This window comes from Calidris pugnax, unplaced genomic scaffold (genome assembly GCF_001431845.1).
Source record: "Calidris pugnax isolate Ruff unplaced genomic scaffold, ASM143184v1 scaffold38, whole genome shotgun sequence".
Taxonomy (NCBI): Eukaryota; Metazoa; Chordata; class Aves; order Charadriiformes; family Scolopacidae; genus Calidris; species Calidris pugnax.
Genome location: NW_015090995.1, coordinates 2,857,075 through 2,876,703, shown reverse-complemented (window position 1 = coordinate 2,876,703; position 19,629 = coordinate 2,857,075). Strand labels below are relative to the sequence as shown.

Here is a 19,629-nt window from a genome sequence, read left to right as displayed (position 1 = left end):
CAGAGATAGCATCTTCTGCAGAAGGTGTGTTAGTGGACAACATACAGGGAACTGCTCCAGAATGGACAGCTATTGCTAATTACTGTTGTTCCAATGTGCACAAGGTGTTTTAAAGCACCTGTTGACCTGACTGGCAGTTAGCCTAGCCAAGCTGTGCAGCGTGCTGCAGCCTCAGAAACAAGGGGTGCAGGGGCTGGATGCTCCAGTGAGTAAAGTATGGACATACCTGGAGTAAGGACCATTACATCCTTTTCTAGTGAAACGGGATGGAGAGTAAAATGAGGAAAAGCAAAATACAAGTCCTCTTCTGGGTGGTTTTTGATAACAAATTATGTTTTTTGATTGCCAGTTTTCCCTTTGCCAGGTGGTGGTTTCTCCCCATGGACAACGGAGGTGAGGAACGCTGATCACCGAGCAAAGCCACCTGCATCTCCAGGCCAGCGGGATGAGCTTCTGACCATGCACTGCTCAGTTGATGAGGAAGATGAGGAAAGTGTCTGTGGCTCCTTCTGTCGGAGGAGCAGCGAGCGCAGTGCTGAGGATGAGCCTGACTGTACGTTCATAGATGATGACTCCTCACCATCCCTGGGTGGATCTTTCCCCAGGAGAACCTGGGAGCACCGTCCAAGATTTATCAGCCTCACGGAGGATCGTGCAGGGCCCAGAGGGGATGCTACAGGCAAGAGTAAATTTTTTGGCAGTGATGAAGTGTTGGCCTTCAATGAACTTTCTCAGACAAAGCACGGGCATGTGCTTGAGAATGGTGAAATGGATCCAGTGCGGCCGCTTGAGCGGCTCAGGGTGGAACTGGGGGGAGACCATGACATCCCAGACTGGGAGGAAGATGAAATTAATTCCTTCTCTCTTTCTCCGGGGGAAATGAAGACATGGTCTGGCCAGCAGGTAAGTGTATCTGCCTTCCAGGTGTATTCACAACCGGAATCGAGGCACTTTAGCAGTGACTGGGGGTGCCTGTCACCTGCACACTGTTACCTGCACCCTTGAGGCACCCAGTCTGTCCTGAGGTTGGGATGTTCTGGCAGATGTTTTGTGTCTTTACCTTCTCTATACCCTTAATCGAGCAGTGACTGGGGGTGCCTGTCACCTGCACCCTTGAGGCACCCCATCCATCCTGAGGTTGGGATGCTCTGGCAGATGTTGAGTGTCTTTACCTTCTCTGTACCCTTAATCCCTGCTTCAGGCTGGTGAAGTGCAGTTCAAATCCAGTGCACGAAGCTGACTTTGTACCCTTTTACCATCATTCTTATGCCCTATAGTGTTTCTACCCAAATAGGAACCAAATGCCTGCTCACCCTGGGGGGGTGCTCAAGGGGAGCAGGGAGAGCATCAGGGGACTTGGGGCAGAATGTGTCCCCCAAGGGCTTGCAGAAAAGGCTGTTGGGACAAGCAGCTCTGGCCTGGGGAATCAGATGGTTTCCTCCACATTTGGGTCTGGTCAATTGTGGGCTTTTCTCAAGGCTTCTCCTGTGGGCCAGGAGGCTTCTCCATGGGTGCTGATGGTAGGACTTCTCTGCCATTGCTGAGGTGGCTGCTGGAGTGCTGTGCTCTTTTCCTGCCCAGCCTCAGCCCCGTTTCACCTTTGCTCCTGGGCAAGTTTGTTGTCAGGAAAGAGCATGTCTTCTTCTGATGTGCTTCTGGGAAGAGGTGTCTGCTCCTGCACTAAGTCAAGCAGTTGTAGCCATGGCCAGGCAGTCAGGGCAGGGGCTGTAGCTGCTGCTGCGTGTCCTGCCTGGCTCCTCCCTTGCGTATGGCCTGCAGTTAATTTTCTCGGGTTTTCCAAAGGAGACTGTGTGTCTGCTGCTCCACCCATGCTGGGTCTGCTGTACCAGGCGCCGGGATCACCATGGCACTTGATTGTTTTCTCTGCACAGATATGGTGGCCTTTGTATGAGCCACCCTTGGACTGACTAAACTATCTCTGGAAAAGTAATTTCCAAAAATAACCTGAGCCTCTCTAGCATCTGGCACTTTTTCTTGCCATTAAAATATGTATGTTTGTGTATGCATACATATATATACATATATATATATGGAGACAGGCTGAGAGAGTTGGGGTTGCTCAGCCTGGAGAAGAGAAGGTTCCAGGGAGACCTGAGAGCCCCTTCCAGTCCCTAAAGGGGCTTCAGGAGTGGTGGGGAGGGACTCTTGATCATGGAGTGATAGGACGAGTTTTAAACCGAAAGAGGGGAGATTTAGATACTAGAAAGAAATTCTTGTCTGTGAGGGTGGTGAGACCCTGGAACAGGTTGCCCAGAGAAGCTGTGGATGCCCCATCCCTGGAGGGGTTCAAGACCAGGCTGGATGGGGCTTTGAGCAACCTGGTCTGGTGGGAGGTGTCCCTGCCCAGGGCAGGGGGTGGGAACTGGATGATCTTTAAGGTCCCTTCCAACCCAAATCATTCTATGATATATGCCCTGCTTCGTTCTTTGATTAATCAAGACAGGTCCCGCAAAGGAAAATGTACAGGGGAATGATCTTGAGCTGCCTTGCTGATAGGAGCCAGCAGGGCTTAGAGGACTCTGTGAGCAAGGGCTTACACCAGCATAACCCGTGGGACAGGAGCCAGACAGACTCCTGACGAAGTCTGTCTGGAGGAGCGGTCCATACTTCCTCCCTGATAGAACAGGGATGCTTCCTTGTTGTTTTATTTATTTTTTTTTTTTCTTTTTTTCCCCCAATCAACCCAAGTGATGGGAAATCCCTCCCTTGGGCCATGCCCTGTATTGACTTTCTGGCAGGTGCTGCTCCTTCCTGGGAGCACCTTGCTTCATGTAAAGGAAGGAGAGAAGCTCCTGCTGGGCTCCTCTGTGCTCCTCGCGCCGTTGCCAATGCTGCCCAGTGCAAGGCAGGAATCCGTGGTGAGCTCCTCGGTTTCTACAAGAAAAAAAAAGCAGAGGGTAAATTTCAGAGCTCGGCAAGAACTGCTGTATTTCACTTGAATTGTTTTCTGGTTCTTTTCAAGTCTTATTCTGGCGTTTTATATTTCTGTCTCGGGTTCATAAACAGATGGTGCAATTATTTATACCGTGCACTTATTTAAAACCTGCCTCTCCCCATAATTCAGTTGTTCTTCAGTAAAACAAACGCAGCGGAGAGCTGGGAGGGGGTTGCTGGCTCTTTCTTTCTCAGGGCTTCTGAATTCTTCACAGCAGTGGTGACAGAATCCTGAAATGGTGCAGCCCTGCACTTGGCGTGGGGACAGCCTGGTCTGGCACCCAGCCCCGTGGCCAGGATGTGTCCTGGGGAAACGGGCACTGAGATGGGGACTGGGGCAAGTGCAGAGGCTACTGCCTTCTAGGAGGTGGGTCACGCTCAACAGCCTCAAGGCCTCTTTGCAATTTGGGAAGGAAAGGTGCTCTCGTTCTGATGCCATGCTTTGTTAAGTGACTTGAAACCTGACTGTGAAAGTTTGGGCTTGGCCATTTCCAAACTGGTGGGTTTGAACCCAAGAAACAAGCCTGTGTTGCCGTGGCCCCTGGACCTTCTCCCTCCCTGGCAGAAGGGGTGGGCGGCCGAGCAGGCTGTGGGGCTCGGCTCCTTCCACCCCGAGCAGCAGAGTCTCTGAGCACTCAGGGCAGAGATCCCCCTCGTTTAATCTGCACTTCCTTTTCTTTTCCTCTCCCAGCTCTCGATTGACTTTGGAGCAGGGAACCGGAGCACAGGGCTCCAACTCAGCCCTTGGGCACGGAGCCGAGGGCAGGATGCTCTCACTGGGATGAACCTGGCAGACCCCAGGGCTGTGGGGGGCCAGGAGAAGAAAAGAATTTGCTGCTCAATAATAATGCTTTTGTGTGCATAAAGGGTTTGCATAAAGTGTTTTCTGAAGCTGCCTCTTTCCTGGCATCCCCAAAGAAGGCCAGCAGCAGTGTGTGTGGCTCCTGTCCAGCCCTGGAAATACCCCTGGGGGCTGCAGTGCCCATGGGGACAGGACGGGCACTTGCTGTCCCCAAGCGTCTCTCCTTATTCGTGCAGCCAATGGCCTAAAGAAAGGGCATCTTTGTGGCAGCAATATTGACTGAAAGGGTGCCAAGAGAAGCTGTGGCTCGCGCTGGTTTGATTTAAATGTCTTCTGTGGTGTCTGAATGGGAAAAGCCACAACAAACCTGGGCTTTTGGGGATGACCCAGGAACGTTCACAGCCTCTGGGCTCCTGTGCTATGGTCCTTGGTGCTTTGGTGAGGATAGTTGCTTGTCCAGGCAGTCCTTTTCTCGTGGTGGCAATCCTCCAGAGAGCCCAGAGTGCTGGGATGTGATGGCAGGGCCCAGGAAGCCAAACTGGACGCAGGCTGGCTTGAAGAAACTCTTGGATCCTGCCCTCTTTGTGCTCCGGGGATGCACACAGTGATGCTTGGATCCGTCAAGGAATTTCACTGCTGGCTCTGCACTGGGGGGAAGCAAAGATATATCCCTGGCACCGTGCTCTGCCTAAGCATTCCCTTTTGAATTCGGGATGTTGAAAAAAATGGTACAGGGAAGGTCCAACCCCGAGCAAGGGAGAGGAGGCTGCGGGCGAATTCATCACGCAGGGTTAAACTTACAAAGACCTAGGTTGGCTCGCAGAGAGCAGAGCCCTGCACCTGACAGAGATTCCTCTGTCTCCTTAATTAATCCCAAACCTCGGCCAGAATTAGGGCTGGGATCTTCCCCAGACAACAGCTGTTGCTAGAACTATGTGTGAAAATATACCAGTAGGTCAAATTTAGTTTATTAACTGGCATTTAATTGTGCAAGCCTGAAAGACAGATGTGCCCCCGTTGCCTTGTGATTATTTTTCCTATCTGCTGAGCGTGCTGGCCGTTGAGGCAGGTAGCCAGGTTGCAGCCAGCCAGCTGGTGGCTCCATGTGTGCATGTATATATGTATGTATGTACATACTGGTGTCCCCTCACGTGATGCCAGCCCTCCCCGTGCTGCTTTCAGGCAGCCCTGCCACAGGGCTTTTGCAGAAAGGTGATTAATCTGCTTTTTCTGTGGCTGCTGCTCCGATGTGGGCAGGAGAAGGCTGGCGGGGAAGGGCTCCCAGGCAGCCCCCTGCTAAATCTGAGCCTGGGGACTGTCACTCCCCATCCCACCCCCAGGACAGAGTCAGGCCGTGCCCCGGGCTGTCCTCTGCCTGTTAATAGCACAGCCCTTTGCTTTTCCTATACATTTGCCATAGCAGCCTCCCTGCTTGTGCTAATAATAAGAGATGCTCGCAATTCCTTGCGCTGGTCTGGCGCCTGCTTTTGGGGGCAGAGGATTAATGGCCCAGCCAGGCTCTAGCAGTTTAGTGATATTCCCATGGGGAAGGGAAAGCTGCCTTGTGAGCATTCCTGCCACTCTTTTATATGTAAAAATGCAGCCTGTACTATAGTTCTTTTTATCTCCGGGAAACTGTGGCCCAGCAGTGGGTTTCTGCTGGAGTTCTGCCTTGCATGGGTATCTTTGTAGGCTCTTCCCACTTGAAACACGCTCTTAGGTGCTTGAATTTAAATAGAATTAAAATTGGTTAGGTATACAGGTCTCAAAAAAATCCATTTTCCTTTTGTATTGCTTGGGTCTGTTTGCAGCATGTGTAATTTGTGTAGCTTGTATATAGTATCTCAAACACCTTACCATACCAGTTATGGTCTTTCAAATGCATTTATATAGTGGCCTTCTCCACCCTGATAAAAAAGCCCTGGGGTGCTGCAGGACCACAAATTTGAACCATTCGGCCTCAAATGCAGACAGAGAGAAGGGTATGTGGTGAGGAATGACCTGATAGTAGCCACTGGAGGAGGGTGAAGGAGGAGGAGCGTGAGGAGGGATGGTACCAGGCACCCTTGATCCTCCACGATGCCCCCACTCAATGTCTTCCCAGGGGTTGCCCACCACGGCTGCTTTCCCCAGAAGAGCCCTGTCCCCCTGCCAAACGCCTGTGCTGTCTGCAGGTTATTTCTGCTTCACCCGCTGAGGCCAGGGAGGTTATTTTTCCCTGGTGCTGTCACCATCCTCACCTGCAGCCCCAAGGGGGTGGAGGTGGGTGTCCTGGCAAGCCCCAGATGTGCAGCAGCTCCCCTCGGGGAGGGAGGGTACCCCACTTCTGGGGAGAACCAGGATACTTGTTAACAAGGCTAACATTTTATGTTAATGGAATTTACTGGTGCAAACCTCCTGTTGTTGAATTCTTCGAGGTTTCTGGCTGACAGCTGGGGGCTTGTAGATCCACAGAAGTCCCAGGGAATCGGGGCAGGAGCATTCCCCAGCTTGTGCATCAGAAATTCCACAAAAACATCATTGACTACGTATTTCAGTGATGTCATCTCTCCTTCAGTGAAATTGGGGAGTTTTGTGAGTCTGGGAGGACTAGTCATCTGAAAAGTTTTATTTGGCTTCTAAGTGTATACTAAATACATCACTATTTGTAAATACGTTCGCTGATATTTACAAACCAGACCGTCCTTTGCAGTGAAATGCACAGATTCAGCATTTGCCAGGATCTTTGGGAAGGTGGAGGGCTTCTTGCAGCTGTGGATAAGGCAGGGGGCCTTTTGCTCACTCGAGTTGCCCGAGGGAGTTCAGGATGTGTCTGGGCTAGGAACATGTCCCTGGGCTTGGAGGGTGAAGCATCAGCAGGACAGGAGTAGCACAGTTTCTGGGAGAGGGTGACACCCTGCCCTTCTGGCTCAGCCTCCAGAAGGGACTGGCCAAGGGGATGTCCCTGGGACTGGCTGGCTGCTTTATTGCTGTGAGATGGGGGGATTTACACCTGCAACCCTAGACGGGTTACAGGGGTGCTGCCCTGCTCACCAGACTCTTTCCTTTTGCAGCAGGAGTTGGCACGTGGGGATTAAGTAATTCCTTAATTGTGCATCAGAGAGGGATGCTGTTCTGTGGTGCTGGGTCCCCAGTGCAGCCTGTGCCATCCCAGCAGCTGAGCATCCTCCCTCAACCACAGTGCCCATCCCCAAGACGTTTGAGAGGAAAACCTCCCCAAAAGCACCATCGTAGCACACTTGGGTGAGAGCAGACCCTGACGTGTGTCCCTCCAGCCCTTGCACAGGCCACCCAGTGTGCACAGTAGCTGCAGCCCAAGGAATGGGCTCGTTTGCCAGCTGAGTAGCACGTGCCCAACAGACAAAGGCTGGGACACTTCCCCTCGTCCCGGCCATAGCACCAGCCCAGCCGGTATATTCATAGCTTGTCTGTTGCTCCTCAAAGTAGAAGCAGCAACTGCCCTGCTGGAAATAACTCTCCTGTATCATTAAATAGGCTCTTTGTTTGCGTGTGTGCATGTGTCAAGGCTGATCATGTTGGATGGTGATCTTTAGTAATTGAGCCTGCACCGGCCAAAACTGTTCCCTTACTGATCGCCACCCCATGGCATCCCTCCTCGTGCTGTGTGCCCTCTTCCAGGCTCCTGCTCTCTGGTGAGTGGCACTGACCTGATCTCCAGGGTGGATGGGTGGCAGAGCCATGGTTCCCCACCGGGCTGGGGATACCACCAGCAGGACACTTGGCAATGTCTGGTTGAGCAGCAATGGCCAGGAGCCCCGTTATGAGTGACAAAATTAGGTACCTGGTCCAAGAGACTTCTGTTGGAATAGTTTGTTTTCAGAATGAAAACCGAAGAGTTTAGACTCTTATCTGTTAAAAAAAATATCTGGATTGTAACATCTTTCTCATGTTCCTGGATGCACCATTGGAGACTGGAGCATGTGCCTTGCAATTATTTTTAATGAGAAACTTTTTAAGGGAAAAGCAGTGGTGGCAGGTGGGCAGGGAGCTCGCTGCCACCCTGGCAGCATGGGCTGGCCATGGGGCACCGGGAAGCTGGGGTGTGTCTTCTGCTGCTCTTCGATGTTCACGTATCTCAGTAGGCTTTTTGTGGTCCAGCCACTGTGGTGCCCGGTGCCTCTTCAATAGCAGGGCACCAAACCCAGTGCTGAGGTCTGTGCTGGGGGTGGGGTGCCATGTGCTGGACCTTCCCCTGAGGCCCCTCATCCGGGAGGGCTGGTCCATCCCTGTCACTGGAAAGGTCTCTGCAGCCTCCTGGGTGACACTTCCCACGGGCAGCAGTTTTTATGCCTCCTCCAGCCCTTCTTCTCTCACCACCCAGGCCGTGTCGCAGCCCCTGCCAGCCCTGCCCCGTCAGCACCCGCCCAGCCATCCAGCCTTATTAAAAGAAAAGGGTTACTGTTCCCGCTATGCTAATAGGGCAAACGCCTGCTCTTGGAGGAGCTGCTCCCTTCCTGACCTCGGGGAAATGCCTGAGCACGGCAGCAAGTGGAAAATCACTGCGTGCTGACGGCTGGCTGGGGCTGCTGGCTGGCAAGGGGCAGCTCATCCCCCTGCCCACACCTCCTTGGATGCCCCACGTTTTCCTGCAGACTTGGGGCCAGCCCTCAGGAGCGGTACCAGCAGCGATGGTGGCTCCTCTTGCCCGTGAGGAGGTTGCCAGGCTGGCTGCCAGCCTTTAGCTGTTATTAATGCTGTCCCTGGGTGCTGTTGAGCAACAGCCGTGACAGCAATAGCTCATCAATGGGACAGGAATAGCTCCTGGCCACAGGCCTGTTTGGAGGCGACATGGGATCCTCTGGGTGATGATCCCTTGTGAAGAGAGGCTCTACCTGTCCTCCAAAATACCAGCCCCGTCCCATGATTTAGGGAGAAAGCGAGATGTTTGTGGCAGTGCTGGGTCCGGTTGGGGAGCATCCCGGTGTCCATCCCAGGTGTGGGTGGTGTGGGCAGCAGACGGGGCAGGGCTGGGATTCACCATGTGGAAAACTCTTAGCAAACCTGTACCGTGGGGAGTTTTCCTTAGAAACAGCTTTCTAAAATCAAAGCGAGTTTAAAATGGGCTCTCGCCTAAGTCTGAAGGTGATAGTGTTACATATAGAGAGAGAATTAACAGAAATTGCTTTTATTTTTCCTGTAGATGTCTGTGCAGCAGGTCCATTAGAAACGGTGTGAAGAGACAAATGCAGGAGTGGAGCCTGTGTCCTGGCACCACTTGGCAGAAATGCCCATTTTGGTGTGTACAGGCTTCAGGGCATCCAATCCCCGAGATCTATTCTTACTGAGGGTGGTATCCTGGTACGCTGAAGAAAGTTCCTAGATTTAAAATTACTTGAATGCTTTTGGGATGACTGGATAGGAAGGAAGAAGCTACACAAGTATGCAGAAGCCTCTGTGGTTTGTCTCTCAGGCCCTGGGAAGGAGACAGCTTTCTTCTGTTTGCACTAACTTAATTTTTTTTTTTTTTTGCTTCTGGAGGAAGTGGGAAAAGGGCTTAACTCAGCCAGAGCAAGTGGTGAAGTGAGGTGCTGGCAGGGTCATTTCTCTGGCAGCACCTTTCTGGTGGGCTGGTGTGGTTAAAGCCCAGGGTGGGTGGGTGGCTGGGCTGCCCACCTTTCTGCAAGGACTTTCCTGGTTTTGGCAGGACAGAGCCATCTCGATCCGTGTGTCATGATTACCTGGCGGATGTGATTCTCTCTCTCTACTCTGTGCTCATGAGACTCCACCTGGAGCACTGTGTCCAGCTTTGGAGTCCTCAACACAGGAAGGACATGGACCTGTTGGAACGGGTCCAGAGGAGGGCCACGAAGATGATCAGAGGGATGGAGCACCTATGCTATGAGGACAGGCTGAGAGAGCTGGGGTTGTTCAGCCTGGAGAAGAGAAGGCTCTGGGGAGACATCATAGCAGTCTTTCTCCTGAAGGTAGCCTACAGGAGAGCTGGAGAGGGGCTCTTTGTCAGGAAGTGCAGTGACAGGACAAAGGGTAATGGTTTTAAATTGGAAGAGGGGAGATTTAGATTAGATATTAGGAAGAAATTCTTTCCTGTGAGGTTGGTGAGACACTGGAACAGGCTGCCCAGAGAAGCTGTGGCTGCCCCATCCCTGGAGGGGTTCAAGGCCAGGCTGGATGGGGCTTTGAGCAACCTGGTCTGGTGGGAGGTGTCCCTGCCCAGGGCAGGGGGGCTGGAACTTGGTGATCTTTAAGGTCCCAGCTGCCTTTGTCTGCCACAGGGAAGTATTTGCAAATCCTCAGAATAAAACCAGTGGCTCTTGAGGCAGCGGTGAGTGAGTTACGGAGGGTGGCTGACTCTCAGGCAGCAGCATCTGGCTGTAACTCCTATGCGTACCCTCCTAAGGGTAAGATGCTCGCTAGGAAAGGTGACCCCGGGTAAGTGTCCCATAGAAGTGAGACTGTCTTTCCAGCCCTGGGTGTTTAAAGGAGGAGAAAAGAGGCTGACACACAAAGCTTACCCTGTGCCACGGTGTCCCCAGCCCTGCTGTGCTGTCCCAGGAACGCAGGGGACACAGCAGAGGAGCCGCAGCCTGTGCCAAGCCCGGGAGAGGTGCCAAAATGCTGCTGAGGAATGAAGGAGGGGGAGATGGAAGGAGGCAGCTGGAGCCGGCGCCGGGGCTCATGCCGCCTGTGTGCTGCCACCAGGGCCGTGCTGGTGCCACCGGGGCAGAGCTGTGGATCCGGGGGGGCCAGGCTGTGGGTCAGGTCTGCGGGGGTGCTGGTGCCCGATGTCATCTTCTCCAGGCAGGTGCAGCTTCTCCAGCTCTGCTGCATCATGGTCTTCCATGTTCCTCACCTTACGTTAGCCCCCTTCTCCTGCTCCCCAGGAGCTGTGACCGCTGTCTCTGCTTCACCATAGAAGTGAGATTTGGGAGACTTTGGATCTAAGCAGGGCATTTCAGCTCAGTGGTGGTGGCCGTGACCAGGAGGAGCTGCCACACACCATGGGGTGTCCTGTGGTCGCACTGCCACCAACTCAGGTTCTGCCAACCATGGCTTGCTGGTGCTTTGCTTTCTCCTCTCTTCCTCTTCCTGATGGTCTTCCCCTCTGTTGGCATCTTGAGGCTGTCTCAGCATCCCTCCCGTGCACAAAACCAGGCAGTCTGAAGGACACTGGTGACAGGAAGGGAAAAGTGGCACAGGTGGCCCTAGGACAGGCAGGAGACATCTGCTGAGGCACTGGTCCTGCTTGGGGGGGGTCCCAGTGCCCTGTCCTGATCCATTCTTGCTGACATTTGGCAGAGGACTGAGCTGCTGTGCACCAACTGCTGGGCCATCATCCTTCCAATGGCACCTTGTCCTGTGGGAAAGCCACCAACACGTGCTACCCCCTGCCACCAGTGCCCTGGGATGGGTGATGGGCAGGAGTGGTGCCACTGGCTCAATGGGCATCCCCCAAGTGTCCCGTGGGAGCGTGGCTCAGCCCGGGGGTCACTGCAGCTCAACTTGCTGTTGCTTAGTCTGAAATAATCTGCCAGGCTGTGATTCCCACTGCCCCATGGTGGGGCTGGCTGCTCTCCCTGCCTGCTGTGAACGTGGCCGTGCCGGTGGTGTGGCAGGGGCCCCGGGGACGACGGCACGGGTACGGCTTGTCCCTCAGAGGGGACAACACTGGGAGTGCATCTGTGACTGCTGACAGTGAGCTGGAGCAGGGGCCGGAGTGAAAACCTAAACCATCTGGGGTTTGGGTTTCCAACGTCCTACATGTGCCTTTGACAGCGAAAACTCCCATTTCTTCTGCTCCCGGTGGGGGGGTGTTTCTTTTTCCCCTCACTCCTTCCCCTCTGCCTGGGAAGGGGAGCGCTGCCGGGTGCGTTCGAGGCAGGAAGGAAAAGCCTGGAGCCGTTTAAAAACTCGCAATCTTCAGGGAATTTCGCTCCGGCGACCAACTGAATAACGGTGCAGGGTTTGAATCGCTGGCCCGCCTCCGCAGGCAGCGCTGCCTCCTCCTTCCCTCCCTCCCTCCCTGCCTGCGCCCAGCTCCTGCCTGCTCTGCCCGGCTCCCTGTGCCGCGGGCAGCAGCCATGGGGGTGCCGGGGTGGGCTGCCCCCAGCCCCGTGGTCTAGGGGGGCTCTGTGCCTGCCCCCTTAGACTCCCTCCCCCACCCCCCCATCATCATGCCATTGCTGGATTTTTTCTGGGCTTGCTTCAAAAGAGCCAAGGTAAGGAGCCATCTATTTAAATGGTGTCTGTCTTTCGACACCCTCCTCCTAATTTCGGGGAGAAGCTGCTGGAAGGGATGGCGGGGGGAAGGGGGGTGTGGAGACGTCTCTAGAGGGGATGGGGGTTGCACAGGGTGCATCTGGAGGGATAAAGCTTAATTTTGGATGGGCCACATGCGGATGTGTTGCTCAGTGCACCCCGTGCTCCCCATCAGGGATGGTACCCGCGTCCTGGAGCTGATGCTCTGTGTGTGTGTGTGTGTATGGATGCAGCACCAGTGGTTATCACACGGTCAGTGGTGGGCTCTGTGTATCTCCACGCACGCTGCCAGCCCCCAGATATGTTTTACGTACACGGCTGGGCTGGGGGACACCCCTATAGATTTGGGGGGGATCACCTGGAGGCTCAGGGCTCCCAGGGAGGCAGGAGGACCATGGCTGGCTTTGCTGACCCGGAGGGACTGCGAGCAGGATGACAAAGGAACAGCGAGACCGGAGGCCCGGAGTTTTTAATTTCCTGCAGCAGTGGTTCTCATGGCATCTGGTATTTTTCATTTGGGTTTAATTCCTCATCTGTCGCCTTAATAACGTGCGACTCTCTCTCTCTGCCTGCCCCTTTCTGTTGTGTTGGATTTATTGTGCCACAGCCCCGTGCAGTGCGGTGGTAGGTGTGCTGGGGTGGGTTAAGCTTAATTTTGGATGGGCCACATGCGGATGTGTTGCTCAGTGCACCCCGTGCTCCCCATCAGGGATGGTACCCGCGTCCTGGAGCTGATGCTCTGTGTGTGTGTGTGTGTGTATGGATGCAGCACCAGTGGTTATCACACGGTCAGTGGTGGGCTCTGTGTATCTCCACGCACGCTGCCAGCCCCCAGATATGTTTTACGTACACGGCTGGGCTGGGGGACACCCCTATAGATTTGGGGGGGATCACCTGGAGGCTCAGGGCTCCCAGGGAGGCAGGAGGACCATGGCTGGCTTTGCTGACCCGGAGGGACTGCGAGCAGGATGACAAAGGAACAGCGAGACCGGAGGCCCGGAGTTTTTAATTTCCTGCAGCAGTGGTTCTCATGGCATCTGGTATTTTTCATTTGGGTTTAATTCCTCATCTGTCGCCTTAATAACGTGCGACTCTCTCTCTCTGCCTGCCCCTTTCTGTTGTGTTGGATTTATTGTGCCACAGTCCGTGCAGTGCAGCGGTAGGTGTGCTGGGGTGGGTTTTTGGGGGGTGTCGTTAATATGGATTTCAGGGGCTTCAGATTGGAAAAAGCAGTAAAATCCCTTTCCAAAGCAGGTCTGCACACCGGGCTGTGTCCAGGGAGCGGGCCTGCCGTGGTGAAGTGACTGTGGAATGCACGCCCGTCCCCCCGGGGTTTCCATGCAAAGCTTAAAATAGTTGAGTCTAAAAATGACATTTGTGAAATTCATTAATAATATTAGTAGCTGTCTTGTCCCTGCTGTCTCCAGAGAGCTTAGCATGTCCTTGTTAACCCTCCTCGTCCCTGTCAGCTGCGTGTTGTCATTGCCATCGTGCTCGTGGTGACGGGGAGACAGGGTCCTCTGTCCCCCCACCACCCCTTGCAGAGCTACAGCTCCCAAAGGGCTCCAGCTCCCAGCTGCCCACCCACTTCAGTGAAGTGGAAAGCAACCAGCAGCCCGCTGGCTTCAGCCCATCACCTTGAGCCCTACAAGGGTCTGGTGGCCCCGCTGGCATGGGTGGTTTGGAGGAGACGTCGGATGGCTCCTGCCATCGCTGTCCCCAGTCCCCCCACCAGCTGCAGCTGTTCCTCTGGCTGTGGCCCCGGGCAGAGCCACCATGTGTTGGGCTTCTCCTCACCCCAACACATTCCCGACCCTCCCTCCCTGTCTCAGGATACTTCCCCATCTGAACCCTCTGCTTCTCCTCACCCCAACACATTCCCGACCCCCCTCTCCCTGTCTCAGGATACTTCCTCGTCTGAACCCTCCGGTTCTACTAATTAAGCTGATATTTCTATCTTCTTCTTGCTCAGAAAACGCTTTTGCAGGGTGCCAGCAGCACCATGGGGACTGAGCGTGGCCAAAAGTTGTTCTTGGGTCTGGGAGTAAATTTGTCCTTTGGTTCTGGGGTTCTTCCTCCCCACCATCACCCCCAGGCACTGAGGTGGCCCTGTGCAGGAGCCTGTGATAAGGAAAGTTCTAGGCAATTGGAGGTTCCAGAAGATATTTGACTGTTTGCCATGAGTCAGGTGGCCTTTATACTCAGAAGGGATGGGATCTACTCCAGGAGAAAAGGGTGAGGGTCTCTGGGCTCACCACCTCCAGCTACCTGCCATGGGGAAAAAGAAGCTTCCTATCGCTCTGTTTGCAGTAACACGGGGTATTCTGGTGGACACTGTTTCTCTCTTCTTCTTCCGTGGACATACTGCTGTTCCCATATTTCCACTTAAATTCCACAGCAGCCACCCCCCACCAGCAAACGAAACCTAGCTGATCCCTGCCTGGGTCCCACAAGTGGTGGACAAGTCTCCATGGAGCGTGAGGCTTTGGGAGAGGGGCAGCTCTGCAGAGAGCAGAGAGCTTCTCCCAGCGTTGGGTGGCTGGGTGGGCTTTGGGGGAAGCCAAAGGGATGGAGGACACCACCCTCGGTGAGCACCGATGGCCTCGTACGTGGTGTCAGCTTCAGCCTGGTTTCTTGTTTTCCTCCCCGTGCTGGTGTTGCTCAGATACTTGCTCTGGACAGCAGAGGGATTTCTTGAAAAGGGAGAAACGTGCAGGGCTCTGTCCCTGGGATTAAAGCTTTCCAGGTTAAATGAAGTGGAGCTGTGGTTGGTGGAAGATTTCATGGGAAAAAGGAGGTGTGAGGGCCAAGACACGATGGCGGGGGAGAGGAAGGTCCCCAAAGCTGCCTTAGCACAAGGACTGGCTTTTCCTGCCCTTGCTCATCACCCCCCAGACCTTGCCCCACTCCGTGGGTATCAACCTCGTGTGTTGGCTGCACGGCTGGTGTTTGCAGAGCTTGTGATAACAGACGTGATAGGGTGATCCTCTCCCTGTCCAAACATTTTCGGCTCTGATGCTCTCCAGTTGCCCACACGCTGTTCCTGGAGGAGCACGGAGCCGAGCAGGCAGCTCTCAGGCAGGAGCTGCTGTGAGAAGCCCGGCAGCGGGGAGATGGTTAAGAGATGGTTAAGAGATGGTCATCCCCAACCCTGCTGTCCCGGCAGGAAGAAGGGGTCCCGGGTGGCCCGTGGGAAAGGCCGGCTCAGCAGCACACTGCATTCCTCCAGCGATCCCTGCTGCCCCGCCAGCACCTCTGGCCCTGCTCTGGGGGAGGCTGAGGCTGCGATGGAGGGGGCTCATCTGAGCCTGGAGAAGGGCTTGGGGATAGTCCTGGGCTCTGCCTCCAGACCCGGGCAGTGCCAAGGTTCTCCACCTCCTGGTCCTCCACCTCCGTGCAAATCGCTCCCCCACCTCCCTGCAAATCTCCATCATCTCCCTTTAGAATCATAGAATCATAGTCTGGAAGGGACCTTAAAGATCATCTAGTCCAACCATCAATCTTTTCCTGGCAAGGCTCTGCCGTCTTTAAATCCCACGTCCCTTGGCTTTGTCCTCAGAATTCCAGACCCAGGCGAGGGGTGCTGGTGGTCCCTTTCCCACCCCAGGTGCTGTGCCCGTGGAGAGGTTTAGGGAGCGAGAGCCCAGCCTGCTTTCAGCTTCTCGCTTTTTTTTTGTTTATTCCTTTCTTTATTGTTGGCTTTCCGTGCCTGCAGACACCATTGTGCGCTCTGCTCCCAGACCTGCTAATGCGATTAAAACATGGACATCTCCACTGCCATCTGTGGAGCTGCACGGGTACCGAGGGATGTGTCTGAGGACACCCCAGCCCGGTGATTCCTCCACCAGAGCGAGACTCTGCCCCACCAAGGCTTCCCCAGTGCCGTCCAGACCCAGCTCCAGCGTGGGGGGCGACCCGGGTGTGATGCACGGGTGTGCGGGTGGCTCATGGGTGTCACCATGAGCTGAGCACCGTGGTCTGCACTCGTGGAGGAACAGACCATGTCCTCCTAAACTCTGTATTGACCCCTTGCCGTGGATCTGACAGCCCTTGCCTGCCAACCTAATCGCTCTTGGGCAACTTTGCAGCGTCCTTCTCAAGCTGTCAGGCAGAAAGGTCCATCTGTCCAGCCCTCCCTCTCTCCCCAGGGATGCAGAGCCCCTGGTCCCGGCTGATGTTCCTCTGATCACTTCCAGCAGGCAGGGAGCCACGGTGGTGGGCATGTGCTGGTCTCACCATGGTTGCCCAGTGCTCTGGGCCATGTTTGGCATCGATGTTTTAAAGCTAGTGGGGCTGATGCCCACGGGACAAACCTTTGCTAGGGCCCTTCTTGTCCTCAGAGCCAGCGCAGGCACTGCTGGTCCCAGCCCCTTTCCAGGAGAGAGGAGACTGGGGTGGGGACCGAGCCCAAACGCGAGTGGTGGGGGACCATGAATGTGCAAATCGAAAAGACAACAAAATGATTTCTGTTCTCTTTTTTTTTTTCTTTCTTTTCACAGTGTTTCACATTGCTAGAAGATAAAAAAGATGCAGGTAAGCTGTGACAATGTTTTCTGGGGCAGGAATGCTCTTGGCTGTGGGGTGGGCAGGGGTTATGAGATGAGGAGGACCATCCCTTTGCTGAGCTTCTGGTTTCTTCTGTCGACAGTATGAGTTTTCCCCCAAACTGTTATTTTTCAAAGGGGTGGCAAAGGCAGCTGACGTGATGCAGTGCCAGCCAGGGCACCCACCAAACCCCAGCAGTGCAGGAGGGACCCCCCCAAGACATGTCCATCCCCTTCTTCACTCTATCCTTTCCCCTCCATGGCAGCAAATGTGGTTTGGCTGTGCGTTGCGCTAATCACCAATTAGTGGCGTGAAATCCTGGCTGCTGTGTGTGTGGAGGAGCCCAGCAGAGAGGAGCAGGTCCCCTCACCAGCTTGTGTGTTTGCTGTGCCTACACCATCAGCTATCCAACCAGGGCAGCCCAGCCCGGCAGCAGCTCGGCTCCTTTCTGGTTCCTTTTCAATTCCTCTCTTCATGCTTCATCTTTGTGCTCCGTGGATAAGCTCATTAGGAGCTCCAAGGCATTGAGACCACCACCGTGCTGTAGGAAAGAAGGTCTCCCCTGGCACGGAGCCCCCTCAGTGTTGTATGATTGAGATGTCTCACCAGTGACAGCTGGGCAGGAGGGAATCGCCGTGTACCTCCCAGCTGGATCCATGGTTGTTGTCCACGTGTTCACGGGCTGCTCCTTGCCTAACCATCCCTCTGCAAAGGCAGAGGAAGAAGTTGGGGGTTGGGGCCACCCTTCTGTGGGAGGCTCATGGGTTCTGGGGGGGGCTGGAGGCTGGTGGGGATCTGCAGGAAGAGGAGGAGGAGGTGTGCTCCTATGGGGCTGGATCAGGGATGGGGACAGGGCTTGTGGGCTGATGGATGGGGCACAGCCAGCTGTCCCTTTTAAGAACGCTGCAGGGCCCTGCTGCCAAACTTGTCTGAAATGGTATTGCTGGTCCCAGTGGTGGAGAAATGCTCCGGGTCTCACTTTGTCCTCATATTCAACCCCACAGAAACAGCCCCGTGTGGCCCCGCTGGTGGACAAGATGGGTAGAAGTCCTGCATTTTTTTAATTTCACTGGTTGGTGGCTCTTTGCTCGGTGACACCTCCAGCAGTAAACTGGTCACCTTGTGGTCACTAGCTCTGAGGAGCTCTGGAAGCTGAGGGACATCTTCCCTGTGTCATTCCCTCTGGTTTTTGGCACAGAGCTCAAAACTGGTCCTGCAGATGGTGGCAGTGAAGGTGGGGAGGAGCGGTGCTGCTGGCTGGAGCCTCTGGTGCTATGGAAAGGGAAATGCTGCCTTGCAGAAAGCCCATGGGATGTGCCATGGGGTCTCTAAGCAGTTCCCCTATAACTGGAGGGCAGTGACCCTGGCCTCTTGCTTTTCATCCATGTAAGGGTTAGGTGAGCTCTGAGCCTGGCCAGCACAGGAAAGCTCTGGGCAACAAAAGGTGCTGTGTGAAGGGAGCTCCAGGGGTAATCCTGGGTGGTCTCTCTTACCCTTTCACAGGAGAGATTAACAACATCAGTATTAAGAGCTTGTTAAAAAGGGGTAGAGAGCTCTGTGCAAGGGAAGGGGCAGGGAAGACTCCTTCAGATCACATCCGTGGCTGGATTTTGGGGGGAATTATGTTTATAGGACTTTTTTCCCCTTGGTTAAAACTGCATGTGAAATCCAAGTCTCTGTTGGTAAAGGCTCAGCTGCATTCACTGAATTTTTTAGAGTTGGAAGGGACCATAGAGATCATCTAGTCCAACTCCCATTCACAGCAATTCCCACCTGTGTCTTCTTGGCCACATGTCCATGTCCCAGCCTGATGATCTCCACGCTGCTGGAGGGATGCTTGGCCACCACCCAGGTCCCATCCCAGGCTGTGAGCAGCAGGGAGCTGGGGCAGCACAGCCCCTTCCCTGAGCACCAGCTGTACAGAATCACTGCTGCTCCCCACTGCTGTTAAAATAGCTGGGTCTGCTTTGCTCAGCTCCCTCAGCAGTAACAGTGGGAGACAACTTGGATTTTAAACTGAAAAAGGGGAAAATCAAATTAGATATTAGGAAGAAATTCTTTCCTGTGAGGGTGGTGAGACACTGGAACAGGTTGCCCAGAGAAGCTGTGGCTGCCCCATCCCTGGAGGGGTTCAAGGCCAGGCTGGATGGGGCTTGGAGCAACCTGGTCTGGTGGGAGGTGAGGGTTGGAATGGGATGATCTTTCAAGTTCCTTCCAACCCAAACCATTCTGTGATTTTAATCTTGGAGGTAACATCTCAGCAGGAGCACACAGGGACTCGCTGTCCTCCCGGCAGTGTCCCCCCTCCTGCGGCAACCCCAGGCTGTGTGGACACAGTGCCACACCAAACTGTCCCGCTGGAGCAGTCCCAGCCGGGGCTGGGTTTCCATGGATTTCCTAACCCTCGGCTTCCTCTCTGACGTTCGCTTCCCATGTATTGTTCTGGACAAAGCAGAAAGGAAAGGCTCGCACACCAGCCGTGCACACGAAAACTGCACCCTCCGAATAAATCCCTGCCGAGAGCAGCATCAGGCCTCTCCAAAAGTAGGATCAGGAGACTGTTCTGCAAATGTCATTAAGCAGTGGCCTCCTCTAACTGCTGAGGGACAGGGACCGAGCTGAGGGCTTCCTTCAGTGCAGCCAGGCAACGATGATGTTACAGTATTTCAAAAGTGGGCTTCTGCGGCTGGATGTGGTGAAATAATAGAGAGAAGCAGCACAAGGGACTCTGCTGAACTTTTGCCCTTGCGTGAAATAATAAGGTTGTATTTACCCAGCATCTGGATCTCTGAAAATAACCCGCTAAATTTAGCTGTTGTTGATATGTTGTCACAGCTGAGTTATTCTTCTCCCCTCTGTACATGAAAAATCTCCTGTGCTGGTTTTGTTGGTTTACAGCCCGAGCACGAGCCCTTCGTGCCTGGCCTGGCGTGTGCCTGCACGTTTGGTGCCCTGTTTTTCGGGGAAGTAGGTGGGGATTGGGATCTGGTTTTCTGCCACTTCTTGAAAAGGCACTTCTTGGGATGGTGAGGGGGGGGAGCTGGCAGGGTGGATGCTGCGAGGGTGCAGGGACCAGCACCGTTGCCCTC

The 19,629-nt window shown here is 54.4% G+C and overlaps 1 protein-coding gene across 1 annotated transcript in view; it reads left to right on the top strand.

Moving 5' to 3' along the window:
* Nucleotides 1–475: 475 nt before the first annotated feature.
* STARD8 (StAR related lipid transfer domain containing 8) overlaps nucleotides 476–19,629 on the top strand; it is a 91,393-nt gene continuing 72,239 nt past the window's right edge. The window contains exons 1-2 of the mRNA XM_014955234.1: nucleotides 476–903; nucleotides 16,495–16,528. Of these exons, the coding sequence (XP_014810720.1) occupies nucleotides 769–903; nucleotides 16,495–16,528 (169 nt within the window). The 5' untranslated portion in view covers nucleotides 476–768. The remainder of the gene's footprint in view (nucleotides 904–16,494; nucleotides 16,529–19,629) is intronic.